Source organism: Entelurus aequoreus, linkage group LG09 (genome assembly GCF_033978785.1).
Source record: "Entelurus aequoreus isolate RoL-2023_Sb linkage group LG09, RoL_Eaeq_v1.1, whole genome shotgun sequence".
Classification (NCBI taxonomy): Eukaryota; Metazoa; Chordata; class Actinopteri; order Syngnathiformes; family Syngnathidae; genus Entelurus; species Entelurus aequoreus.
The window spans coordinates 30038400-30062959 of NC_084739.1; the positions used below are offsets into that span (position 1 = coordinate 30038400).

General features: G+C 38.8%; 1 protein-coding gene across 8 annotated transcripts in view; it reads right to left on the reverse strand.

Moving 5' to 3' along the window:
- Positions 1-24560, reverse strand: part of lyst (lysosomal trafficking regulator) — a 131240-nt gene that overhangs the window by 24726 nt on the left and 81954 nt on the right. For 6 of the 8 annotated variants that reach the window (XM_062058524.1, XM_062058522.1, XM_062058523.1 and 3 more), the window contains exons 25-41: positions 21785-21965; positions 21505-21674; positions 21193-21423; positions 20938-21104; positions 18661-18813; positions 18381-18542; positions 17836-18027; positions 15911-16122; positions 14866-15075; positions 8275-8451; positions 8108-8184; positions 7851-8039; positions 2689-2834; positions 2507-2603; positions 2327-2388; positions 2195-2250; positions 1959-2111 (exon numbers count right to left, since the gene is read on the reverse strand). In XM_062058524.1, the coding sequence (XP_061914508.1) occupies positions 1959-2111; positions 2195-2250; positions 2327-2388; positions 2507-2603; positions 2689-2834; positions 7851-8039; positions 8108-8184; positions 8275-8451; positions 14866-15075; positions 15911-16122; positions 17836-18027; positions 18381-18542; positions 18661-18813; positions 20938-21104; positions 21193-21423; positions 21505-21674; positions 21785-21965 (2635 nt within the window). The remainder of the gene's footprint in view (positions 1-1958; positions 2112-2194; positions 2251-2326; positions 2389-2506; positions 2604-2688; positions 2835-7850; positions 8040-8107; positions 8185-8274; positions 8452-14865; positions 15076-15910; positions 16123-17835; positions 18028-18380; positions 18543-18660; positions 18814-20937; positions 21105-21192; positions 21424-21504; positions 21675-21784; positions 21966-24560) is intronic. The other 2 variants (XM_062058526.1, XM_062058527.1) reach the window with 2 other exon arrangements.

A 24560-nucleotide genomic window follows, 5' to 3' on the forward strand; every position in this document is an offset into this window, starting at 1 on the left:
ATTTGAAAATAACGATTTTGCACATCGATAGTAGTTTTATAGATTAGTTTGAATATGGCATCCCATGGCAACGGGCAGTCAAAAAAGTCCTCCCATTTTTCATATGTGTTGTATGGGGCAGCCTTTAAAGATTTCTTTATTAAATAAAAATTATATATTTTTCTATTTATTTTAGTTCCTTTTTGCCAACTAGAATTTCTTATTAGAGGTTTACAAACTAATAATTTAGTAGTTCCATAATTAATTATTTGTTTCCATCTTTTCCCAATTACTCCAGTTAGTTGATAAAATGAAAAGCTTGAGCAAGCATCACCATACATAGTTCTAAATTCATCATACTTCATAATTTTACCATTCTCATTGATAATATCATTGACAAAAATGATTCCTCTTCCCAAAAGAAAGGCTTTCCATCTATTACAATATTAGAGTTCATCCATATTATCTGCTGCAAAATATCGTCTCTTTTTTCTGGCACATAAAATTGAAAACACCACTATGAGTGGATTGTTTCCTTTATGAACCCCGCCATGTTTCCCAGCAGACTCTCTACATAAGAAAAATGGGAGGGCATCACTTGTAAAAAAGGATACAATTTCTTTTGATACAGTACATGTTTTTTGTCCAACAGGACACTAGTGTACCACTCAGTGTTTAAATCCATCTTTGGAACAATTGATGCTTTTAAAGACAGACACATAGCTTCAAGGTTGAGAAGTTTCAGGCCCCCATATCCATACTCTTTGTACAAAACCTTTCTTTTAATCTTTTCTGGTTTGCCGTTCCAGACAAAATCGAAGACCCTCCGCTCATAAATCTTAAAAAAGTTTTGTGATGGAGCTGGTAATAACAAAAACAAATAAATAAATTGAGGAATAATTAACAAGTTGGCAATAGACATTTTACCATACAAGGTTAGGGATTTCCCTTTCCATAATTGCATAATTTTGTCCAGCTTTCTTAGTCGATTATCATAATTTACTGAGCCTAGATCTTCCAGATGTTCTGGGAGAACAACACCAAGTATGTTAACTGGTCCATCTGTCCACAAAACAGGCACTTTGCATTCCATTCGAAAGGACGTTCCCTTTAAATTTCCGATCCTTAACATTTCACATTTATCATAATTAAGCTTAAGGCCAGATTGCTGTGAAAATATGTTCAAAAGATTAAGAAGGTTCCGCAAACAATGAGGAAAAATCTTATCTTTGTGAATCAGCCTTTTCTGACATGAACTTAATCAAGAACAAACACAGAACACGCCTCACTGATGCACATCTGCAAGACTCACTCAGAGTTGCAGTGTCAAGTTACACACTAGAGTACAACACACTAGTTAAAAGCATGCAATGCCAGGCTTCCCACTAACTGACAAAGAAACAGATAACAGATTTGGTGTCCAGTTCAAAGTGTGACATGATTTAAAAAATTGAGAGTTTACTTTTGTATTTTACATGAGTTATTATTTGTACAAACATGGTGCAAAGTAATTCATGATTTGTTAAAAAATGTTAGTGGCTAGCTAGTTAAAATGGGATATTGTGATTTCACAAGACTGTCTTAGAAGTGATCATTTGAAAATGTTCAATTTGAAAAATGTGCACTTGGAGAAAATATAAAAATAAAGTGTTGCATATTGATATTTATCTGTTTCTATATATATTTGTTGTGAGAAATCATTAAGATGATCAGTGTTTCCACAAAGATAAATATAATTAATTATTAATAATAACAGAGTTAAAGGTAAATTGAGCAAATTGGCTATTTCTGGCCATTTATTTAAGTGTGTGTCAAACTGGTAGCCCTTCGCATTAATCAGTACCCAAGAAGTAGCTCTTGGTTTCAAAAAGGTTGGTGACCCCTGCCCTATACACACATTATATACCAACACTTTTTCTTAGGATTTGTTTTACTATTGGGAGAGACAGCATGGCGGAATTTTTCTATTCATGCTTTACCTTGTTGTTGTCGAATGCCAACAGTAGCGTTCGACCGTTGGTGAGGAATATCTCCACTGCGTTGTCTCTCAGCTGCCACCATCGCTTGTGCACCTCCTTGATCTCCTCATAGGTCCAAGAGAAGGAAGGTGCCTCAGTCTCACCGTGGAGGCTCTGTTCAAACACATATTGTATATTAACTCTTGCTTTGCCATCTGCCATAAGCTGCGTAGACGACAGCAGCCCTCAGGATTTACCTGGCTGTCATGAGCATCTGCTGCATTGTCCTCGACAAAGTACATTCCAGACTTCCCTGTGAGACAACACAAGGCAAGTGAGATATATCATTGCACACCAGAGTCTGTGCACTACTGAACATGTCGTCTTACCTAGAAGCAGCTCCCCTGCTGTCTCTCTGGAGGGGGCAACACTGATGCAGCGCCTGGTGAACCTTGGGATATAAAAACAACGTTTCTTCTCATCTCAAAGCAAAACCGCTTAATTAGCCATGAAATAGTCTTCCTTAGATCTTCCTGTATTCCAAAAAGCCAGCAAAACGAGGGACATACCTGATGGGCTCGCTGGTAGCTTTGTCTTTCACGGTGGAAGAGAAGGACGAGTGCGTCTTATCCTCAAACAGGAACGACAGCGGGGGCTTCACAGTGTCTAAACAACACAAGCGGGTGTGATAGAGATCTCTGACTAAATGCAAGAGCTTTGACACGCTTTAAACGCGTTAGAGGTTTTTCACCTTCAGGCTTACGTCTGTCTTTGAGCAAGTATTTGTTTGGGATGGTGAGGTAGCATCTTTGTAGCCGTCGGCGTTCACGGTTCGGGCCTTCGGTCGGGTCCAACTGCCAGGATGTTGGGTAGGATGTCTGGTCGTACCAAACGGCACTGCAATGGAATGTTTGATGACATTCAGACACAGCCTTGACCACTGAATACACTCCAACAATGTGTTAGGAGACAATGCTTTGAAGGGGACCTATTATGCAAAACCAACGTTTTCTCACATATTGGTATCTGTTTTTGTGTATTCGGGATCTGCATAAGTCCCGAAAATTTGAAATCAAACCATGGAGGCATGGCAAAGATATTTATAAAACAATCTTACATTCCTTCATACTTCTTCCAAACGAGCTGTTTGGAATTTGCCCCGTTAGTGAAATTTTTTCCCAATTGTGAAGTCAGCGGATATCTCCATACAGTATATTGTAGAAATGTACTCAAAAGTGTTGTGCGCAAGTCTTCCATTGTAGTCTGAGCTGCAGTCAATAAGCTCCTTCTTTTTTGATATCCTCTTATTGTGGGGCACACTGGCTCATACATGCACATGCATCTTCCGCTGTTACCATTTCTAGGACAAATTGGGTTATCGTTCTAACTTACCGTAAATTCCAGACTATAAAACGCTACTTTTTTCCTACGCTTTGTACCTTGTGGCTTATAAACATCTATCCATTTTTTACCGCTTGTCCCTCTCGGGTTCGCAGGGGGTAAATCAGTGCGGTTAATTCCTAGATTTTTCTTTGCCAACAGCAGTAATGTTTTGTGTTCAATAGTTTTCATTAAACACAAACAGAGACACAAAAAGGTGTGTTATTGTTTGTGCTATGGCACCAACTTCTAAACAAGTTCACTGACTGCAGGTGTTGAGGGTTTAAAATGTACTTCCAGTTTTAGTGCCTTCAACCGGAAGTGAAACAGTCCATATCGTTTTTGCTCGAAAGGATTCTTGATTCATCACTCCAAGCAATGTTTGTACGTTTTACAGAATAACTAAAACAATTCTTACTTACTAAACTGTCCCATGTGTGATGTCTCTAGGAGTGTTTTTATGCATATTTGTATATGATATCGCAATGTCATAAAACTGGCATCGTAAGCATTAGCTAATATGCTAACATGTTTACAAGTGTCTGTGTTAGTATTATGACCTTACAATGGCATTCATTTTGTATTGTTTCAGTTTCACAAATTCCTCAGTAAAATCTATAGTCCGGAAAATAGGGTACATCTGTCAGTAGACTTGACGGGGAAAAGTCTCAGTCGAAGTGGAGGCACATAAATAAGACCGCATACAAAACGGCCCATCCTGAAGAGACGATCAGAAAGCAGCTTGAAAACAGCTGTTAAACATAATCTTTGTAAAATCTTGACCAAAGAACCACCAATACATGTTATGTACAGTGCATTCCGAATGTATTTAGACCGCTTCACTTTTTCCACATTTTGTTAGGTTACAGCCTTATTCCAAAATGTAATACATTCATTTATCTCCTCAAAATTCTACTGACAATACCCCATAATGACAATGTGAATTTTTTTTTTTTTTTTAATATTTGTAAATTTATTAAAAATTTCAAAATAAAACAATCACATGTACATAAGTATTCACAGCCTTTGCTTAATAATTTGTTGATGCACCTTTGGCAGCAATTACAGCCTCCAGTCTTTTTGAATACGATGCCATAAACTTGGCACACGTATCTTTGGGCAGTTTCGCACATTCTTCTTTGCAGCATCTCTCAAGCTCCATCATATTGGATGGGAAGCATTGGTTTTCACCCAGGATGTCTTTATAAATTGCTGCATTCATATTTCCTTCTATCCTGACTATTCTCCCAGTTCTTGCAACTGAAAAACATCCCCACAACATTATGCTGCCACCACCATGCTTCACTGTAGGGATGGTATTGGCCTGGTGATGAGCAGTGCCTGGTTTCCTCCAAACATGACACCTGGCATTCACGCCAAATAGTTCAATCTTTGTCTCATCAGACCAAATAATTTTGTTTCTCATGGTCTGAGAGTTTTTCAGGTGCATTATGGCAACCTTTTTAGTAAAAATGTGTTCTGTCTGGCCACTATACAAAACAGATTGCTGCAGAGATAGTTGTCCTTTTGGAAGGTTCTCCTCTCTCCACAGAAGAATGCTATAGGTCTGACAGAGTGTTATCGGGTTCTTGGTCACCTCCCTAAGATGAATGCAGCAATGTACAGAAACATCCTGGATGAAAACCAATGTTTCCCATCCAAACTGGTGGAGCTTGAGAGGTGTTGTAAAGAGGAATGGGTGAAACTGCCCAAAGATAGGTGTGCCTAGCTTGTAGCATCGTATTCAAAAATACTTGAGGCTGTAATTGCTGCCAAAGGTGCATCAAAAAAGTGTGGAAGTGTTTTAAATGTTGAATGTATAAAAAAAATCATAATATGATCCCTTTAAGGTTGGTCAATCTCAGGCAAAGAGAAGAACTCTGTTTTCTGTTCATCATTCAGTTTTTTATGTATGCGTGTTTGTATAAAAGCAATAAGCATGCTCTTGTCCCCTCTGGCCTACTAAAGACAATGCATTACAAAGTGATGTTCGCGTGTCAATAAGTTAATGTATGAACCATAGAAATGAGTGTGATGCAGAGTGTAATAATCAGACAAGTGGTGAGTATGAAGAGACAGAATTCATGTTAATCATGTCCTCAATGACGAGCGCACTGGAGAACAAACAACAGTTGTTAGATACTACATTAAGGTTGTTCATATTGTATGTACTCTAATTGTTCAAGTGCTCACAGGATACATCCTTCCGCTGCATGATTTATCTACAGCCTGATCCACAAGATGTGGTCAAATTCAAAGGTTATGTAAAATAAGATTTTTAATGATGTTATACCAGTAATGTGTACCCGGAGAGTCTTTTTATGAGCATTAAACATAATACTAAATAAATAAATAAATAAACATTTAAAAAATATTTATGTGTAAAAAAAAAAGCCTTGCTTTTCAATGTATATATCTGCGGCTTATATCTCGGTGTGGCTAATATATGGAAACACTTTTTCTTTCTAAAATTTAGTAGGTGTGGCTTATATACTGGTGTGCTATATAGTCTGGAAAATCAGTAAAGATTGCACATTATTATTACATGACTTCATAAAACTACTGTAGTTGTTAGTAGTATATTTCCTTGTTTTGTTCTTCATACAATATTAATTATCTAAAAGTTAATTTTTGTTTTTAACACGTTAAATGCTAACATTGTGGTGTTTTCTGGGGGGCAAGCACCAATTAAATTGATTTCAATTAATCTCAACGTTGATTTGAGATACAAGTGTTTTGAGTTAAGAGCTCTGTCATAGAATCAATTTGGCTCCTCGTTGAGGTACTACTGTATACTGTATGTAAAAAGTGGATTCAGTGCACAACGGCGCTTGTGGCTTGTACAGCCCTTTGAGACACTTGTGATTTAGGGCTGTATAAATAAACATTGATTGATTGATTGATTCTTAGAAACATACACTTAGTTTGGCCAAACACTGCTCATTGGCATTAAAACTACAGACACTGGTTGTCAGGTTTGTCACTGACAGTTTAGTTATGTTTTGGTTTTCCCTCTGTCTTTATTTCCTGTAAGCGCTCTTATTTTGGTTCAGTTTCCTGCTAGTATCCCTGAGCGCTGTTCCCCTCAGCTGCGGCTGATTGGCACCTGGCCACACCTGGTGTCAATCAGCCAGCTGCTATTTAGACCTGCTTTGACCTGCAGTCAGTGCTGGAGTATTGATTGTCGATGTGATTGTTGATGTCAGTGTAGCTGTAAGCTGAATGCTTTGGGCTGTTCGTTTTTTCCATAGTTCCTGTTTTCCTGGTATCCTGTTTCCTGTCTTCAAGTTCCGGGTTTGTGTTTTCTTTATTTTGAACATTAAATCATGTTTTCCTGTACCAAGCCTGCCTTCTCTGCATCTTGGGGTTCGTCACCAACACTCCGTGACAGAATACTCCAGCCTAATTCGAACCCCGCAGAGATTTCGATGGCGGAGAGGCTTGACGGGATTGTAAATGGTAAATGGGTTGTACTTGTATAGCGCTTTTCTACCTTTTTTTTTTAAGGAACTCAAAGCGCTTTGACACTATTTCCACATTCACCCATTGTAGCGCTAATGGCTAAATTAAAGAAAAGTTCGGCCTCATTCCAAGCCCTCTCCCACCCACTCCTGTCGTCTGTGGGCCTATCTGGTGACGTCTGGGATCCGTCCCCTGAGGGGGGGGCTATGAGTAGCTGTGCAGCTGGGGAGGCACAGCTACTTCCCACCCCAGTGGGTCTGCAACAGACGGCACCATCATCTCCGGTGGGCCAGCTGACGCCGCCACCATGCAGTCCAGTGGGCCAGCAGATGCCGCCACCATGCAGTCCGGTGGGCCAGCAGACGCCGCCACCATGCAGTCCGGTGGGCCAGCAGACGCCACCATGCAGTCCGGTGGGCCAGCAGACGCCACCATGCACCCTGGTGGGTCTGCAACAGACGGCGCCATCCACTCCAGTGGGTCTGCAACAGACGGCGCCATCCACTCCAGTGGGTCTGCAACAGACGGCGCCATCCTCTACGGTGGGCCGGCAGACGCCACCATCATCATCTGCGGTGGGCCAGCAGAGGGCGCCACCATCATCTCTGGTGGGCCAGCAGAGGGCACCACCGTCATCTACGGTGGGCCAGCAGAGGGCGCCACCATCATCTCCGGTGGGCCAGCAGCAGAGGGCGCCACCATCATCATTTGCTGTCTCCTAGTTTCTTGTTTTCCTGTTTGCTGGTTCCTGTTCCCTGTCTCCAGTTTGCCTGTGCCTGTTTGCTGGTTTGTGTTTTACCTTATTTTATGGACATTAAATCATGTTTTCCTGCACCAAGCCTGCCTTCTCTGCATCTTGGGGTTCGTCACCAACAATTTGTGACTCTGGTCTTACTAAAAACCCCTTAAATCAATCTAAATTCTAGCAACACTGTGTGCCCTTCAAAATTTGAGGCAGTACAGCATCAACAGGACCACCCAGATTGGACTGCTCAACCTTAGTTAATTTTTAGCCATGTGCTACAAATGATTAGCACACACTCTTCAGGTGAGATGCATTTCTGTGCTTACCGATCATGTGTGAGTTGCTGCACCAGCTCCTGCCAATGCCGGCTGGCGCTCAGGTCAGTCTTGTAGAGGCCTCTGATGTGCTGGATGACTTTCTTTCTCTCCATGCCTTGGCGCAGGGACACATTCTGAGTTATGTCCGCCGCAATCTTTGAAATGTCTTTGGACTTTCCATCCAGCCTTTGGATAAGACTGCAGAAAGGAAATTAGAACGTTATTATCAACTCACCCCGCTACTATCAAATTCTTACGCTACTCACTTTCTCTGAGTGTTTGTCATTTTCTTTTCCCATGCTACTTTGCTTGTTTTTTCCTCTGCTTCATACTTAAAATTTTCCTGTTTGAAATACATTATGAGTTAACAGTAAGCTTTCTGCTCATTGTGGAGACAAAAATGACAGTGCATGACAGTTGCAGAGAGGCTTGCCTCTTTGATGGCCTTAAGCAGGTCCTGCTTGTGTAGAACATTGAGTGGGATGCAGCGATGGCCACAAAGCTTGAGCGAGGTCATGAATACACTCACGGCATTCTGTTCGTCTTTGGTGAGACAGTCCTTGTGGTCATGAAGCATCTCATAAAGGTAGAGCGACAACTTGGGTCCATGCTGTGAGAGAAAGTTGAATTTGCATTGTGAGACATATAAGTAGTATGACGCCAGAAGAAAGGCAAGTCTTTGAAATACATTCAGCTAAGTCAGCAATTAACACAAATATCTCACCCTCAAGCTTTAGTGGAAATAACAGGCACATTGTAATTTCTGTCGACTCAAAACAAGAGTTCTATGAATAAGTGTGTTACAAAATCATTAATGTGCAGTCGTGGTCAAAAGTTTACATTCACTTTTAAAGAACATAATGTCATGGCTGTCTTGAGCAAAATCAATAGTGTTGCGTTTGTATTTTTGTTCAGTATACGTTCTGAAAAAAATTTATATAAAAGTGTTGCCACGTTTAGCGCAAATAAATGACATGCATTTAAGTAAAACGTATAAAAATGTTCTTGGAAAACATTCTGACAATAATATTGCATTTGTATACAAATATTGGAGTCTTTTCTAAAGCAAATTTTAATTATGCACGTGAGTAATCACCTGTGATTAATCAAAATTCCAAAGTCTAATTAATCTAATTGAACTAAATTATTTGACAGCCATAATATATATATATATATATATATATATATATATATATATATATATATATATATATATATATATATATATATATATATATATGTGTGTGTATATATACTAAGGGTGTAACGGTACACAAAAATTTTGGTTCGGTACATACCTCGGTTTAGAGGTAACGGTTCGGTTCATTTTCGGTACAGTAAGAAAACAACAAAATATACATTTTCTGGTTATTTATTTACCAAAATTTGTAAACAATGGCTTTATCCTTTTAACATTGCTTTAAAATAGCTCTGTGTGTGATGGATGTGAGCCACCACTAGGCTGATCAGTGCAACAGCAGGCAGTCATGAATGCTAAGCATAACAATAACATACGTACCGGTATACACACAGGGTCGATTGCCAGGGTTAATGCAGTCAACATATATAAAATAAAAACTAAATAAGATAAGGCTCAGAATTGGTTTCTTAACAAAACCTTTCTACATATAAAGTGCAACATTAAACTGCTTCAAGTTGTTGCTCAGATTAAATAAAATGACAAACTTTTCTTCTACATATAAAAAGTGCAACATTAAACAGTTTCAAGTCAACTCAGCCTCAGATTAACTTTTCTTTTTCCCCCCAGCCTTTAACCCTGGTGACTTTCACTCAATGTTCATGTTTTTTGCCCGAAAATCACTTTATCCACATTGTCTGCAGAAAGAGCAGACCTGCTTGCAGTTAAAATGTCTCCAGTTGTGGAAAATACCCTTTCACTGGGCACGGAAGTAGCAGGTATGGCGAGGTAGTGCCTGGCTAACTTGGCAGTAAGAGGATATATGGGCTCATTGTTCTTCCACCATAGAAGTGGGTCAAAATCTAGTTTTTAATGCAATGTGGTCTTAAATCTGCTGCTATAAAAACACCAACGGCATTTGTTATTGCTTAAGCCTTGCCTGACTCGCCGAGGAGAAGCTGCTTGAATGCGGTGAGAGCTGTGTTTGTTCGTCTTTCTCTTCGTTGAAGAGATATTATCCATTGTTGTATCGAACCGCGAAGCCGAAATGTTCCCAAACGGGAGATCTTAATGAGGCAGGAGGGTCCTCCAGCTCTGGCTTTTACATGTTGTCGTAGCCCGGTCGTTGCTAGCATGCCGTGTGTTGTGCCTCAGTGTGCATTGTTTACACAACGTGCGGTACGCTACTTAATATGTCCGTGTGGAAACTCGTTCGGTACACCTCCGAACCGAACCGAACCGAACCCCCGTACCGAAACGGTTCAATACAAATACACGTACCGTTACACCCTTAATATATACAGTATATACTTATGTATACATATACAGTCGTGCTCAAAAGTTTACATACATAATGTCATGGCTGTCTTGAGTTTCGAATAATTAATACAACTCTTATTTTTTTGTGATAGAGTGATTGGAGCACATACTTATTTGTCACAAAAAACATTCATGAAGTTTGGTTATTTTATGAATTTATTATGGGTCTACTGAAAATGTGACCAAATCTGCTGGGTCAAAAGTACAAACCCTGTTTCCATGAGTTGGGAAATTGTGTTAGATGTAAATATAAACGGAATACAATGATTTGCAAATCATTTTCAACCCATATTCAGTTGAATATGCTACAAAGACAACATATTTGATGTTCAAACCGATAAACTTTTTTTTTTTGTTGCAAATAATCATTAACTTTAGAATTTGATGCCAGCAACACGTGACAAAGAAGTTGGGAAAGGTGGCAATAAATACTGATAAAGTTGAGGAATACTCATCAAACACTTATTAGGAACATCCCACAGGTGAACAGGCAAATTGGGAACAGGTGGGTGCCATGATTGGGTATAAAAGTAGATTCCATGAAATGCTCAGTCATTCACAAACAAGGATGGGGCGAGGGTCACCACTTTGTCAACAAATGCGTGAGCAAATTGTTGAACAGTTTAAGAAAAACCTTTCTCAAGCAGCTATTGCAAGGAATTTAGGGATTTCACCATCTACGGTCCGTAATATCATCAAAGGGTTCAGAGAATCTGGAGAAATCACTGCACGTAAGCAGCTAAGCCCGTGACCTTCGATCCCTCAGGCTGTACTGCATCAACAAGCGACATCAGTGTGTAAAGGATATCACCACATGGGCTCAGGAACACTTCAGAAACCCACTGTCAGTAACTGCAGTTGGTCGCTACATCTGTAAGTGCAAGTTAAAACTCTCCTATGCAAGGCGAAAACCGTTTATCAACAACACCCAGAAACGCCGTCGGCTTCGCTGGGCCTGAGCTCATCTAAGATGGACTGATACAAAGTGGAAAAGTGTTCTGGGGTCTGATGAGTCCACATTTCAAATTGTTTTTGGAAACTGTGGACGTCGTGTCCTCCGGACCAAAGAGGAAAAGAACCATCCGGATTGTTATAGGCGCAAAGTTGAAAAGCCAGCATCTGTGATGGTATGGGGGTGTATTAGTGCCCAAGACATGGGTAACTTACATATCTGTGAAGGCGCCATTAATGCTGAAAGGTACATACAGGTTTTGGAGCAACATATGTTGCCATCCAAGCAACGTTACCATGGACGCCCCTGCTTATTTCAGCAAGACAATGCCAAGCCACGTGTTCCATCAACGTGGCTTCATAGTAAAAGAGTGCGGGTGCTAGACTGGCCTGCCTGTAGTCCAGACCTGTCTCCCATTGAAAATGTGTGGCGCATTATGAAGCCTAAAATACCACAACGGAGACCCCCGGACTGTTGAACAACTTAAGCTGTACATCAAGCAAGAATGGGAAAGAATTCCACCCGAGAAGCTTAAAAAATGTGTCTCCTCAGTTCCCAAACGTTTACCGAGTGTTGTTAAAAGGAAAGGCCATGTAACACAGTGATGAACATGCCCTTTCCCAACTACTTTGGCACATGTCGCAGCCATGAAATTCTAAGTGAATTATTATTTGCAAAAAAAAAAAAAAAGTTTATGAGTTTGAACATCAAATATCTTGTATTTGTAGTGCATTCAATTGAATATGGGTTGAAAAGGATTTGCAAATCATTGTATTCCGTTTATATTTATATCTAACACAATTTCCCAACTCATATGGAAACGGGGTTTGTATATAAGCTATAATATTTGATTACATGTCCCTTGGCAAGTTTCACTGCAATAATGCTCTTTTGGTAGCCATCCACAAGCTTCTGGTTGAATTGTTTACCACTCCTCTTGACCAAATTGGAGCAGTTCAGCTAAATTTGTTGGTTTTCTGACATGGACTGTTTCTTCAGCATTGTCCACATGTACTCAATGGGGTTTAAGTTAGGACTTTGGGAAGGCCATTCTAAAACCTTAATTCTAGCCTGATTTAGCCATTCCTCAACCACTTTTGACATGTGTTTGGGGTCATTGTCCTGTTGGAACACCCAACTGCGCCAAAGACTCAACCTCCTGGCTGGTGATTTTAGGTTGTCCTGAAGAATTTGGAGGTAATCCTTCTTTTTCTTGCATTTTCTTCCTGATCGTGGCAGTGACAAAACTGTGCCATGTACTTTATACACACAGACAATTGTCTGCACAGTTGCTCTTGGGGCCTTAAGCTGCTTTGAAATGGCTCCAAGTGACTTTCCTGACTTGTTCAAGTCAATGATTAGTTTTTTCAGATCTGTGCAAAGTTCCTTTGACTTTCCCATAGTTGCGTTTGTAACCGAGTCTAATGACTGCATCACATGAGCCCTATTCAAATGGGCTCAGATAAGTCAACAGGTGTCGTCAATTATAATCACTCACATGAAGGTAAGATGCCATGCCATGAAGCTAATTTGATTTGATTGTAACTTTTCTACATCACCAACATTGATAATGTATGTTGCTGTATGTATACTTTTGACCCAGCAGATTTGGTCATATTTTCAGTAGACCCATAATAAATTCATAAAAGAATCAAACTTCATGAATGTTTTTTGTGACAAACAAGTATGTGCTCCATTTACTCTACCACAAAAAATAAGAGTTGTAGAAATTATTGGAAACTCAAGACAGCCATGACATTATGTCCTTCACAAGTGTATGTAAACTTTTGACAACGACTGTACAATTGCACTGCATCATTATAAGGGAGTTTCCTTGTTGGTCTTTTTTCCAAAATGCTTAAAGCTGGGGTACCCAAGTTATACGTTTCCCTTAACAAAAAAAAAAATCATATTAACAACAGTATTAATTTCTGAAAACAATTGCACGTCTGCGTGCTGTCTGTGCCTTATAATTAAAATATTTTAGTAAATAAAGCCCGGGAAGACAAAATAATTTTTCTTCCTGGCGGTCAACCCCTCCAGATACAATCACAGGATTTAGAGAAAGAAGGGGTGAGCAGAGCCCACGAAGGAGCCTCCATATTGGCTAACGCGATATACAGTGAAGCTTGTGCACGGTGCAAACTTATTTGCAGTAAAGCATGGCTGCTGAACAGCCACCTGGAAAGATCGCAATACCTGCGCTTGCTGTTACAACATATACTGCTAAAAAAAAACAAAAAGAGGAAATCAGAGGAAGAAAAGAAAGACGCTGTATGTCTAAAAAACCAAAGAAGAGCCAAAATTAGAATAAATATGTCTGCTTTAAGCATTTTTTCCAAAATGCTTAAAGCTGGGGTACCCAAGTGATACGTTTCCCTTAACAAAAAAAATAAATCATATTAACAACAGTATTAATTTCTGAAAACAATTGCACGTCTGCGTGCTGTCTGTGCCTTATAATTAAAATATTTTAGTAAATAAAGCCCGGGAAGACAAAATAATTTTTCTTCCTGGCGGTCAACCCCTCCAGATACAATCACAGGATTTAGAGAAAGAAGGGGTGAGCAGAGCCCACGAAGGAGCCTCCATATTGGCTAACGCGATATACAGTGAAGCTTGTGCACGGTGCAAACTTGTTTGCAGCAAAGCATGGCTGCTGAACAGCCACCTGGAAAGATCGCAATATCTGCGCTTGCTGTTACAACATATACTGCTAAAGAAAAACAAAAAGAGGAAATCAGAGGAAGAAAAGAAAGACGCTGTACGTCTAAAAAACCAAAGAAGAGCCAAAATTAGAATAAATATTGGTCAGGCGTTTTCAAGATGGGAGGGCATTGCGGGTCAGTCTTGAACTAACTTTGGACACACAAGTGGCTGTTTTCCTTCTAGACAAGTAATCTAATGTTTCATTTTCCTATATTATTTGTGTATCCTCTTGTATTCCAGTGTTGTGTTAGTGTTGTCGTTTTGTTAGATGTTGTACTCACTTTTGTTATATTAAATATTTGTTTGTGAACATTTTACTTCAGTCTCGTCCCTGCGAGAGGTCCCGGTTTCAATTCCCGGACAAGCCCCCATTTGTTACGGTTGGCTCTGGGCCGAAACGACAAAGGGGGAGACGAGAATAAAGGTGACAAACAGGTATTAGCTCAGCTATTTTAGAATTCATTTCATAAAGGTTTTTAGGGACAAAAAAAAATGCTTGGAATATATCCATCCATCCATCCATTTTCTACCGCTTGTCCCGTTCGGGGTCGCGGGGTGCTGGAGCCTATCTCAGCTGCATTCTGCTTGGAATATATTTTTCCATAAATAATACAGAGTTAAGAAGAACCGCAGTTGCATGTACAACCATTTTTTTCTGTAACAATAGAAACACATTTCGCCAAAATGACAAAATACCTGTTTGACACACATTTCCAGGTTTTTGCAGGCCACATATAATCATGCAGCGGCCCATATGTGGCTCTGAGCCTTTAAGTTTGACACCTGTGGTTTAAAGTATCAAAACCCGGCAGTTTTAGGGCTATTTATGCATGTGTCCATTGTTAGCGGTGTCTCGTTATTGGGGGGTGGGTGTGTATTGGTGCACAAAAATACATCCCCCTCACCTCTAGTCCTGGGCTGAGGCTCTCCTTAAGGATATCCAAATGTCTTCGATCAAAAACAAATTCCAGTGCCTCCTTCCTATCGCACAAGGGACGAGTAGGGCTCAGTGTGTGCACCAATAACCGACCGATTTGCACCCGAAACGTGTCTCGACATGACCACAAGATCCTTTGCCACTGCTGACGTGGGGCTCCACCACGACCCGTACTACCCTGGGGAAAAAACACACACACACAGCAATAAAAATTCCGCACAATGAAAATCAAAGGATGTGGGGGCCATTTTGATATTTTTCATTATCAAAGCAAATACAGTATATGGATTGTTTTAAAAGAAAAAAACAGCCTGCATGTCAGCTTTGAGTTTAGTTGAGTTTGCATAATAAATTTTGGACGGATAATTATCATGCTGATATTATGAATTATGACATCACATTGATAAATCCATCCATCCATCCACCGATTAAAAAAATAGCTGAAATGAGGCGAGATTACCCATAAAGTGCTGTCGGTGGGATAGGGTGAGCAGATTAAGTGCTCCTTTTATTTTACTTGTGTTGTAAACTTCCCCTGAGCTCACAGTAAACAAACCTGGCATCTCTCGTTTGGGACATCTTCACCGTTTTGGAGGAAGGCATTTTGCATGCTATTTACACCAAATGTTATGCTAACATTCCGCAAGGAGGACAAAAACGTCGTTCTTCAACAGATCAAATCTTATCAGCCACCAGAAATTCCATTATCGCTACGACAGTGTTTTGAAAGGCGCCTGCTGTTTAAGTAGCTGCCCCAAAGCCATCACCACCAACTACAAAAAAATACACAGAGCATCACAAGTTTTTAGTGACAACATTTAAACATATTTATTTTTCTTTCTTTGCACCTATTTGTTCTTTAATTCCACTTTGTATGTGTTTTTTTGTCATAATATTTTTAGAATTTGCGGCGGGCGGTTAAAAAATTTGTTGCGGGACACACTTTGGACACCCATGCATTAAGTCTATAAAACAATCACAATCTTTAATAAAAAAACACAATTCAGTTTTACCAAGCTGATTTTAATCCCGTCCATCATGAGCTTGAGGATGTCTTTCTGTAAGCTCTTTTTGCTGGCGGGTGGCAGTGTGAAGGGAATAGGCGAATGCGGAGCAGAGGCTGAGTCACTCTCTTCATGCGTTTGGTCTCCCGGTTCTGGTGTGAAAAGCTGTTGGTCTGGAGAATCAGGGATGTTCAACAGGTCAAATAAGTCCTGACTGACATCTAAAATGAGAAAAGGAAGCAGGATGAGAGTCTTACTTTGCTTACTTAAGGGTAAATCAAAAGGTACACACCAGTTGTAGTAATGACATACCTGTGCATATGTAAAATTAAAATGGATTGTACACAGTAAAAACTCACTATCTCACTAAGTAATTCTAATTTCTAGTAAAAATTATCTAAACAAACTTAATACAAGTCAGAGTCCCCTGAATAGTAATTTTTCAGTGAGTCATAACTTATTTTTAGGCAATAGGTCTTCTAAAGAAAAAAATAATACTTTCGAGCATCACAAATTTGTTATAAGATACAAAACTTCACAATTATAGTAAGTTAAGCTAATAAGTTTTAATGGCTAATTTCAAGATTGCTTAAGTTTTTGCAGCTTAAGTATAACGTCTCATTTCAAGAAATCTTACCAAGACAATTTCGACTTGTGCCAGTTGCAATTTCTTTTGCTCATTACGAGCAAAAATAACTGGCAGTCATTTTTTTCCACTCTGCACTTTTTGGGGAATTTTGCCTATCGTTCATAATCATTATGAGAGAAATGACTATGGATGTTATTTTTTTAAAGCATTCTAAATATTAAATAAATGCGATCAAAAGTCTGCTTACAATGGAGTTTATGGGAGCCGTTCAATTCTGCTTATAGAGCCCCTAAAAACACCCAAACACCTCCATTAGGGTTTTATATACATGATGTAAGCATATATGTAATGTAATGAAGGGAACATTAATAAAAACTTTTAATATTTACGTATTTTGATCATTTAAGCATTGATTTAAAAAACGCATCACAACATTAGCTTTTTTTTCTCAATCACTGATTTCTGCTCACTGCAGACATCATGAGAGCCAATAAACGTAATACAACATCACTTACTGTACAATGTCTGCTGTCATTAGGATGACTACTGCTGGAATGTTCATATATTCCCAATTAGATGAAAAATGTCTCATAATCCTAGCGAAGAAACGTGGTAGGGTGCGAGGGTTGGGAGACCAAGCTCTTTTCGTGTCTTTCTCACCAGTTCCAGGTCCTAAATGGCTGTCAAAGTGTCCCAACTTGTCAGAATATATCCTAACCCATCTACTTTCCAGGTGAGAGGCATGAATTATGATCTAGAATAAACTTCCAGGGAGCAAGGAAGCGAGGAAGCAGCAGACCACTCGATGATGTAAACATAGGGACACACAGTCGTGATCACATCTGCGCTATAAATAGTTTGTCTGCGTTAGCGCTTACAATAACAATATCACTAATACTTAGTTAATATTCAAGTCAAGAAATGTAAATGGAGTATTGTTGGTGCTTTTTGAATGGCTATTTATCAGATTTTATGGGCGGAATAGAATAGGAAATAGGAATAATGGCTCCGCTGTAAGCAAACTTTTATTTACGTTTATTTATTATTAAGAATGCATTAAAAAAAAAAATTCAACAGTCGTCATGTCTTTTATAATGATTGTGAATGATAGGCAAAATTCCAAAAAGAGGTGCATTTTTTCCAGTATAACGTGCTAAAATAATCTTGTATCAATTCACCTAGAGTTTAATATTTTTGTAGGGTTTATATTTAAAGCTTTCTAGGAGGTGAGGCAAAGGAAATACAATTTCATACAGCAAGTTTCAAGCACTTTTATCTAAAATGAAGTACTTTCAAGCAATGTAGATAAACATTTGCATGAGGAGAAAGAGTAATTTTAGTTTACCATGATAAATGAGTCTGTTGACAGCAAGGACCACAAGCCTCTGCAGCCTCTGCACAAACTCCGTCTCACTTGCACGGATAGGGTTCTCCTGGCTCATCCTCCTCTGCATCATCTGGTTGAGCTCGTCGCTTGCAACCGAGCGCATGCGCACTAGAAGAGAGTCCGTCTGGGCTAAAGAGAAGCGGCGTCGGCCTGCAAGCACGACAAATGAGCATGTGAGCGCACAAAAAGCTTAGGATCGTAAAATTAATGCATGCCCTACTGACCGTAAACGCTGAGAACATTTACAGTATATGAAAAAGTCAAAAAGAAGAGCGTGAAGATCCAGTGATTAAAACACCACCTGTGCAGGAATGCTTGACATTGATTTAATGAAGCATTCTTTTGTCAAAGTCATGCACACTCAAACACAGAAGCACCAGTAGTTTTAATTTAATTGCTACGTGAGTTGAAGTGAAAGGTGGGTGAGTTCACTGCAACGTTTGAAAACATGTCCCATGTGCGGGGGAATGTTCTCTGCTGCGAACCAGACTAGTCCCAGCTACCTGCTTCACAGTGGAGCATGTAGGATGGAGATCCAGTAGGGGAGGGGGTGGGAGAGTCCTGGGGCAGGAAGTTGAAGTGAGAGGGCAAGGGAATCTGGCCGTAGGAGCAGTAGTGCTGCCTGGGAATGCGGGGGATAATGGAGTCTTTCAAGGCAATGGAACCTTTAATTTGGGACGAGGAAATGATCAGTGAACGTACGAGAGTGAAGATGGTGGTGGGTTTTTACCTGGACATTGACAACAAAGAAAGTAAGGGGACACTCTCCAGTCAGACACTGACCTGCGATGCTCTTTCGTTTCTGATAAATGGCGTGATGCGGAGAGCTTGGTGCATTATGGGAGCTGCTCAGCTTTTGAGGCTCCTGATTGGCGGTTGTCTTTATGAACTCAATAGCCGACTGAAGGACGCGGAATTGCAAAGCAACTGCCATCTCTAGAAACAAAGAGAGTGGGGGAGAGAAAGTGATGCAACAATACTAAAATAATAACTCAATATAAACATTTTGATGCTTTTAAAATTCCCTTAGTATCCACAAATTGGTTTTAGATATATTGATAACTATGTTGGTAATATTAAAGCAAAAAATGAGAGAAAGAATGGTGTTCCACTCTGTAAATCAGGGATGTCAAACTCGTTTTTATAGAGTGCCACATCGTAATTATGGCTGCCTTTATAGGGCCGCTTGTAACAGGGAAGTAAATCTTTTAACAACTCACGATTCGATTCCGATTTTTGGAGTGACGATTCGATTCAGAATCGATTTTTGATTCAAAACGATTCTTGCAATATATTATTTGGTATGAAAATTATGAAACTATTTCAAAACAGATTACAGGTTACAAAAACTCCTCTTGGCTGTGGACTAATGTTGTATACGTGCAGCAAGTACGCGCAAAGATTGCTCAAAAAACATATTTTAAAAAATGTATTCTTAAAAAATACAAAATTTAAAAACAAAGATTTTTGAACACTATGAATTGATTTTGAACCGGAAGAAATGACAATTGCGATTCAGATGTGAATCTATTTTTTACAGCACCCCTAGTGTATATATGTGATTACTGTGATCTTTTCTCTTTGTGTGCAATACGGATGTTAGTGTTTTTTGTTTTATTTGATCCTTTATCTATACATATAAGTGCGCTATATGTAGTATTTGATTAACATTTTTAGTTTTTCCTTACATTTTACTTCTGTTACTATATGTAAAAATCTGCACTGCAACAACGTAATTTCCCCATTGTTTGAATAAAAAAAAGTCTATACTATCCTATCCTAAAATTATTATTGTATAATCGCCTCATGGTATTATTACACAGTTGCATAAGCATTTAATTTTTGTATTTTTTATTTATAAATTGATGGATAACTTGCTTTAACTTATAATGCCGGTGACAAACAGATTTTATTGTAAAAAGGAAAATATGACATTCTAAAATTATTTTTTGGATAATCAGATAATATTAAAGTGTACAATCGCATGCAGTACATGCACATTTTCTGTCACAATTGAATTGGGGCCCTAAGCAGGATTTTATTTGGAATGCACTCACCCCACCTCCTTCCCATTTTTTCCACACTTTTTTTGTATGTGTAAACAATTGTTATACTTTTTCAATCAAACCGGATTTAATTTGATACATGTTTTGTACTAAAACAAATTAATGGGAAAAAATTGTGTTAGCAGTGCAACCTTTTTTCAACATCTTTACAATTTTTTTTTTATAAACCTTCCAAAATCCACTTTGATCCTGATGTACTACATTTAGTAAGAAAAAGTAAGTGCTTTATTGCACATTATTTCAAGGCTTTTACGGGCCACATAACCCCGAAAGGGACAAGCGGTAGAAAATGGATGGATGGATGAAACAATGTGAGGTGCCAAACTTGAAAAGTCTTAACAGATTATTCTTCATTCACAGTTGAAGTTAAAAAGTGGCTTCGGAGCAATCAAAGTTGCTCACACGGTCACTGAGGTGGGCACTATGTTTGACATGTCAACTTAATGTGTATTATATTTATGCATGATAAAATGTTGTTGAAAGCTGTGAGGTGTGTCTGTTAAAATCATGGTTGTTTTTTACAAATGATGACAGATCTATACAAGAGCATGTATTGTCTATGTGTAATGATGTAAATGAGGTGTGGTAGTAATGTATAAGTATGTGTCAATGAAAGGGCATTTTATGACTTTTCTTAATTTGATTGCATGCTGTAGTATAATTTTATTGTACAATTGTATTGCATATTTTTTGTATCTTTTTAATTTAGGTAACCAAGGACTGCAGATGGAAATGAGCTGTTTAGCTATAATCTGGTGCAGAACATATCTGTCTTTGAGCTTAATGTCTCTGTGCATTGTCCCTTCAAATAAAGACTAAACTATATCTGACCCCCGAGCCTGGAGTTTGTCACATTTAATGTACTACTTGTACTACTACAAATGTAGATAATGAGCCCTGTTTTTTCTACAACAGTACTTGACAGCTCAATGTCTTCAGAGTATTGAACACACACTGAACACTGATGAATGACTTTCAGGAGCCCAGTCCTTACCCTGCGTGCGCCGCATCTTGCTGGTTTGCATGAAGCCAAGCAAGGTAATGAGATCCTCAATGATGCGAAAGTACTGCGACCCTGAAGAGCTGCAGGAGTGGATAGTGACAGCTACCAACAGCTGCTGGATGTCACACACCAGGAGCTTGTAATCATTCGGGGGAATTCTGTAAGATAAATAAGAAGCACATGATAGGATTCAAACTCAGGCAGTCTCAGGGTGTTTCGGGGGGAAAATTGTTTGAACCCCCATACCCAGTCTCCAGTCCATTGAGAGTGGAGAGGGTGTTGAACAGCACGTAGAGCAGTCCGTGATCTAGCAGGATATCTGCCAGTTTGGGGCAGGCGTTGAGAAGCTGCAGCAACATGCAAAGGATGTTGTGCACCAACGAGTTCTCACACAGGGAGTTCTCAATAAGACCCAAAACTGGGATGATACAGCGCTTTGTGAAAGGCGAGATGGTTTCCATTTCGTCCAAATCTAGACTATAGAATCACAGGGTAAAAAATGTACTACATCAAATAATCTACACATGAAGCACATTTAAAAGATACAGATAAACATACTCTTCTTCCATGCCCACTGGGCGACCAAACAGCATTTCGAGGAAGCACTCGATTAGCCCCTGGCTGCCTTGGTGGATGTACAGCTGGTTGGCTAGGAGGGAGAAACCATGATTTTTCAGGAATTTCTCCTTCTGCTCCTTGTTGGCTCTGCTAAAGTATGCATCCAGCAGCTAGGAAATAAGGGAGAATATCTTGAGGAGAGTTTACCTTCCAATAACACCATCAAAAGTTTGGGCAAATGTTCATTTTTCTCCCCTTATGTGGAAATACAAGGGCTGACCTTCATGACGCCTTGCTGGATGAGTGGTGACGAGTGGTTGACGAGGACAATTAGCGCTTCAGGCTGGATGAGTTTGTCCATGACCTCTTCCAGCATGAGATCTGGCAGCAGCAGCAGAACACCCTTCAGAAGGTCATAGAGGCCACAGCAGATGAGCACCAGGCAGTCCTCCGTACTGGACCTGTGACAAAGTACCACTCAAGTTATGTTGATGACATCCTACTAGGTGAGTGGTTCTCAAAGCTTTTTTTTTTTACAAAGTACCACCTCAGAAAGAACTTGGCTCTCCAAGTACCACTATAATGGCCAACATTAAAATACAGTAGCATAGTAGGCCTAAATATTCATTATGACCAGGGCAGAGGTTTTATTTAACAACTATATTTAATATTTTTTGGCCACTGTAACATTACACACAGTTTGAACAGTACTGTGTTTGAATATAGGAAAATAAAACACTGTACAATAATCAATTGATTATTTGGCTTACCGCGAGATGGAGCCCGATAACCACTAGTGGTACACATACCACAGTTTGAGAATCACTGTACTAGGTTATTCATTATGGTATATATTTACCAAGTAGAATTTTGAATTTACAGCAAAAAAAACAAATACATCCACAATCTCTCTTTGTTTAGCTAAGGCATTTACATTTTAAACATTTTGACAACCTTAGCCTGCCTTATAATAAGAGTTGTTACTTACGTGTACAGTATCTCACAAGAGTACACCCGAAACATTTCAAACATTTTACTATAATTTCTCAACAATTCTACACAGATGAAACTTGAGTATAACTCCTTGATATATAACCTCAACATACAAACATTATCGTCTGAAAGCTGGCAACAAAACTGAGTACACCCAAGCATAAATAAGTAAATGTTTAGCACAACTGCCATGCAGCCCATCAATGAACCACAGCAACCCAGTGTTGGCAGCACTTATGCAGCCTCACACCACCACCATGCTTGACCATAGACAACACACAGATATTATGCTACCCACATAAAGGACCCGGAGTGTCCAGATGACCAAAATTTCAACAACACGTTCTCAACGTATTTTTTGCTCCTGAAAATTATTCGGGCAGTGATTTTCTTTGGAAAATAACTTTTAAAAATTATAATTACAATTATAATCACTCCTTACTGAACCAAAAAAGTAATTGAATTAGTAACGGAATTACTATTTAATAAACGTAATTAAATACACTACCATTCAAAAGTTTGGGGTCACATTGAAATGTCCTTATTTTTTAAGGAAAAGCACTGTACTTTTCAATGAAGACAACTTTAAACTAGTCTTAACTTTAAAGAAATACACTCTATACATTGCTAATGTGGTAAATGACTATTCTAGCTGCAAATGTCTGGTTTTTGGTGCAATATCTACATTGGTGTATAGAGGCCCATTTCCAGCAACTATCACTCCAGTGTTCTAATGGTACAATGTGTTTGCTCATTGGCTTAGAAGGCTAATTGATGATTAGAAAACCCTTGTGCAATCATGTTCACACATCTGAAAACAGTTTAGCTCGTTACAGAAGCTACAAAACTGACCTTCCTTTGAGCAGATTGAGTTTCTGGAGCATCACATTTGTGGGGTCAATTAAACGCTCAAAATGGCCAGAAAAAGAGAACTTTCATCTGAAACTCGACAGTCTATTCTTGTTCTTAGAAATGAAGGCTATTCCACAAAATTGTTTGGGTGACCCCAAACTTTTGAACGGTAGTGTACATAAAAAGTTAATTATTGCGTTACTTTTGAAAAAAAAAAAAAGCCTAAAAACTTAATATATCTGGCATATGCCGTTTAACGACGGTCCATGAAAGCAGAGTGTGTGAATGTGTGCCTTTAAAAAGCAAAGTGCGTGACAAAAAGTGGCAAAAACTTGTATAACACGTAATATACAGAATACCATTTGATCTAATTTATTTAATATTTGGAAAGCATTAAAAAAAAAAAATCCATCCGTCGTCATGTCTTTCATAATGATTGTGAACGATAGGAAAAATTCCCCCAAAAAGTGCAGTTTCCCTTTAAGAAGGGGGTGGGAGACCCTCAAATACACACAACCAAAACAATAAACAAAACGGTTATATAAAGTAATGTAGACCAAAATGATCACGGTTATCATTATTATCGTGGTATTGTTGAATGTGCTGAAAAAGCACTTACACACACACTAAAATATTTTAACCAAGTTGTATTTTTATTAATAACTAAAATACATTTTAACAACATTTTTAACTAAACAATATACTTTCTTGGCAGGGGAAACATTAAATAGTGTTCTGACTTGATAAGAGCGATATTATTTTTATTTTGTGTTTAAATATGTTTATCTTTTATTGTAAATTGTAAAGGGTGATCATGGTTTCATGTCACGTGAGTTCACTTCCTGTTGAACAGAGTTTGTGTCCGTCTGTTTTAACTTGACACTGTCGAGTTTATCAGTAACATTGTGCAAAAACAGCACATCTAGGAGCAACGTTGATATTTTTCACATATTCAGTGTTTTATTGTTATATTGTAAGTTAATATTGTAAATTCCACATGCTATCTTTTTATGTACATTCTGACTTTCATACAATTCAGTAAAATAACTAATTTTTCCCCCATTTTTGAGATGGTCTGTTTAGTTTAGAAGTGAGTCTTGCTCTTTAAAGCAGCCAATTTTTCGACAACAAAATTTACAGCACTGAACTTTTTTACACTGAATAAATACACTGATTTTTTACATTGAATTTTATACACTGAATTTTAAAAC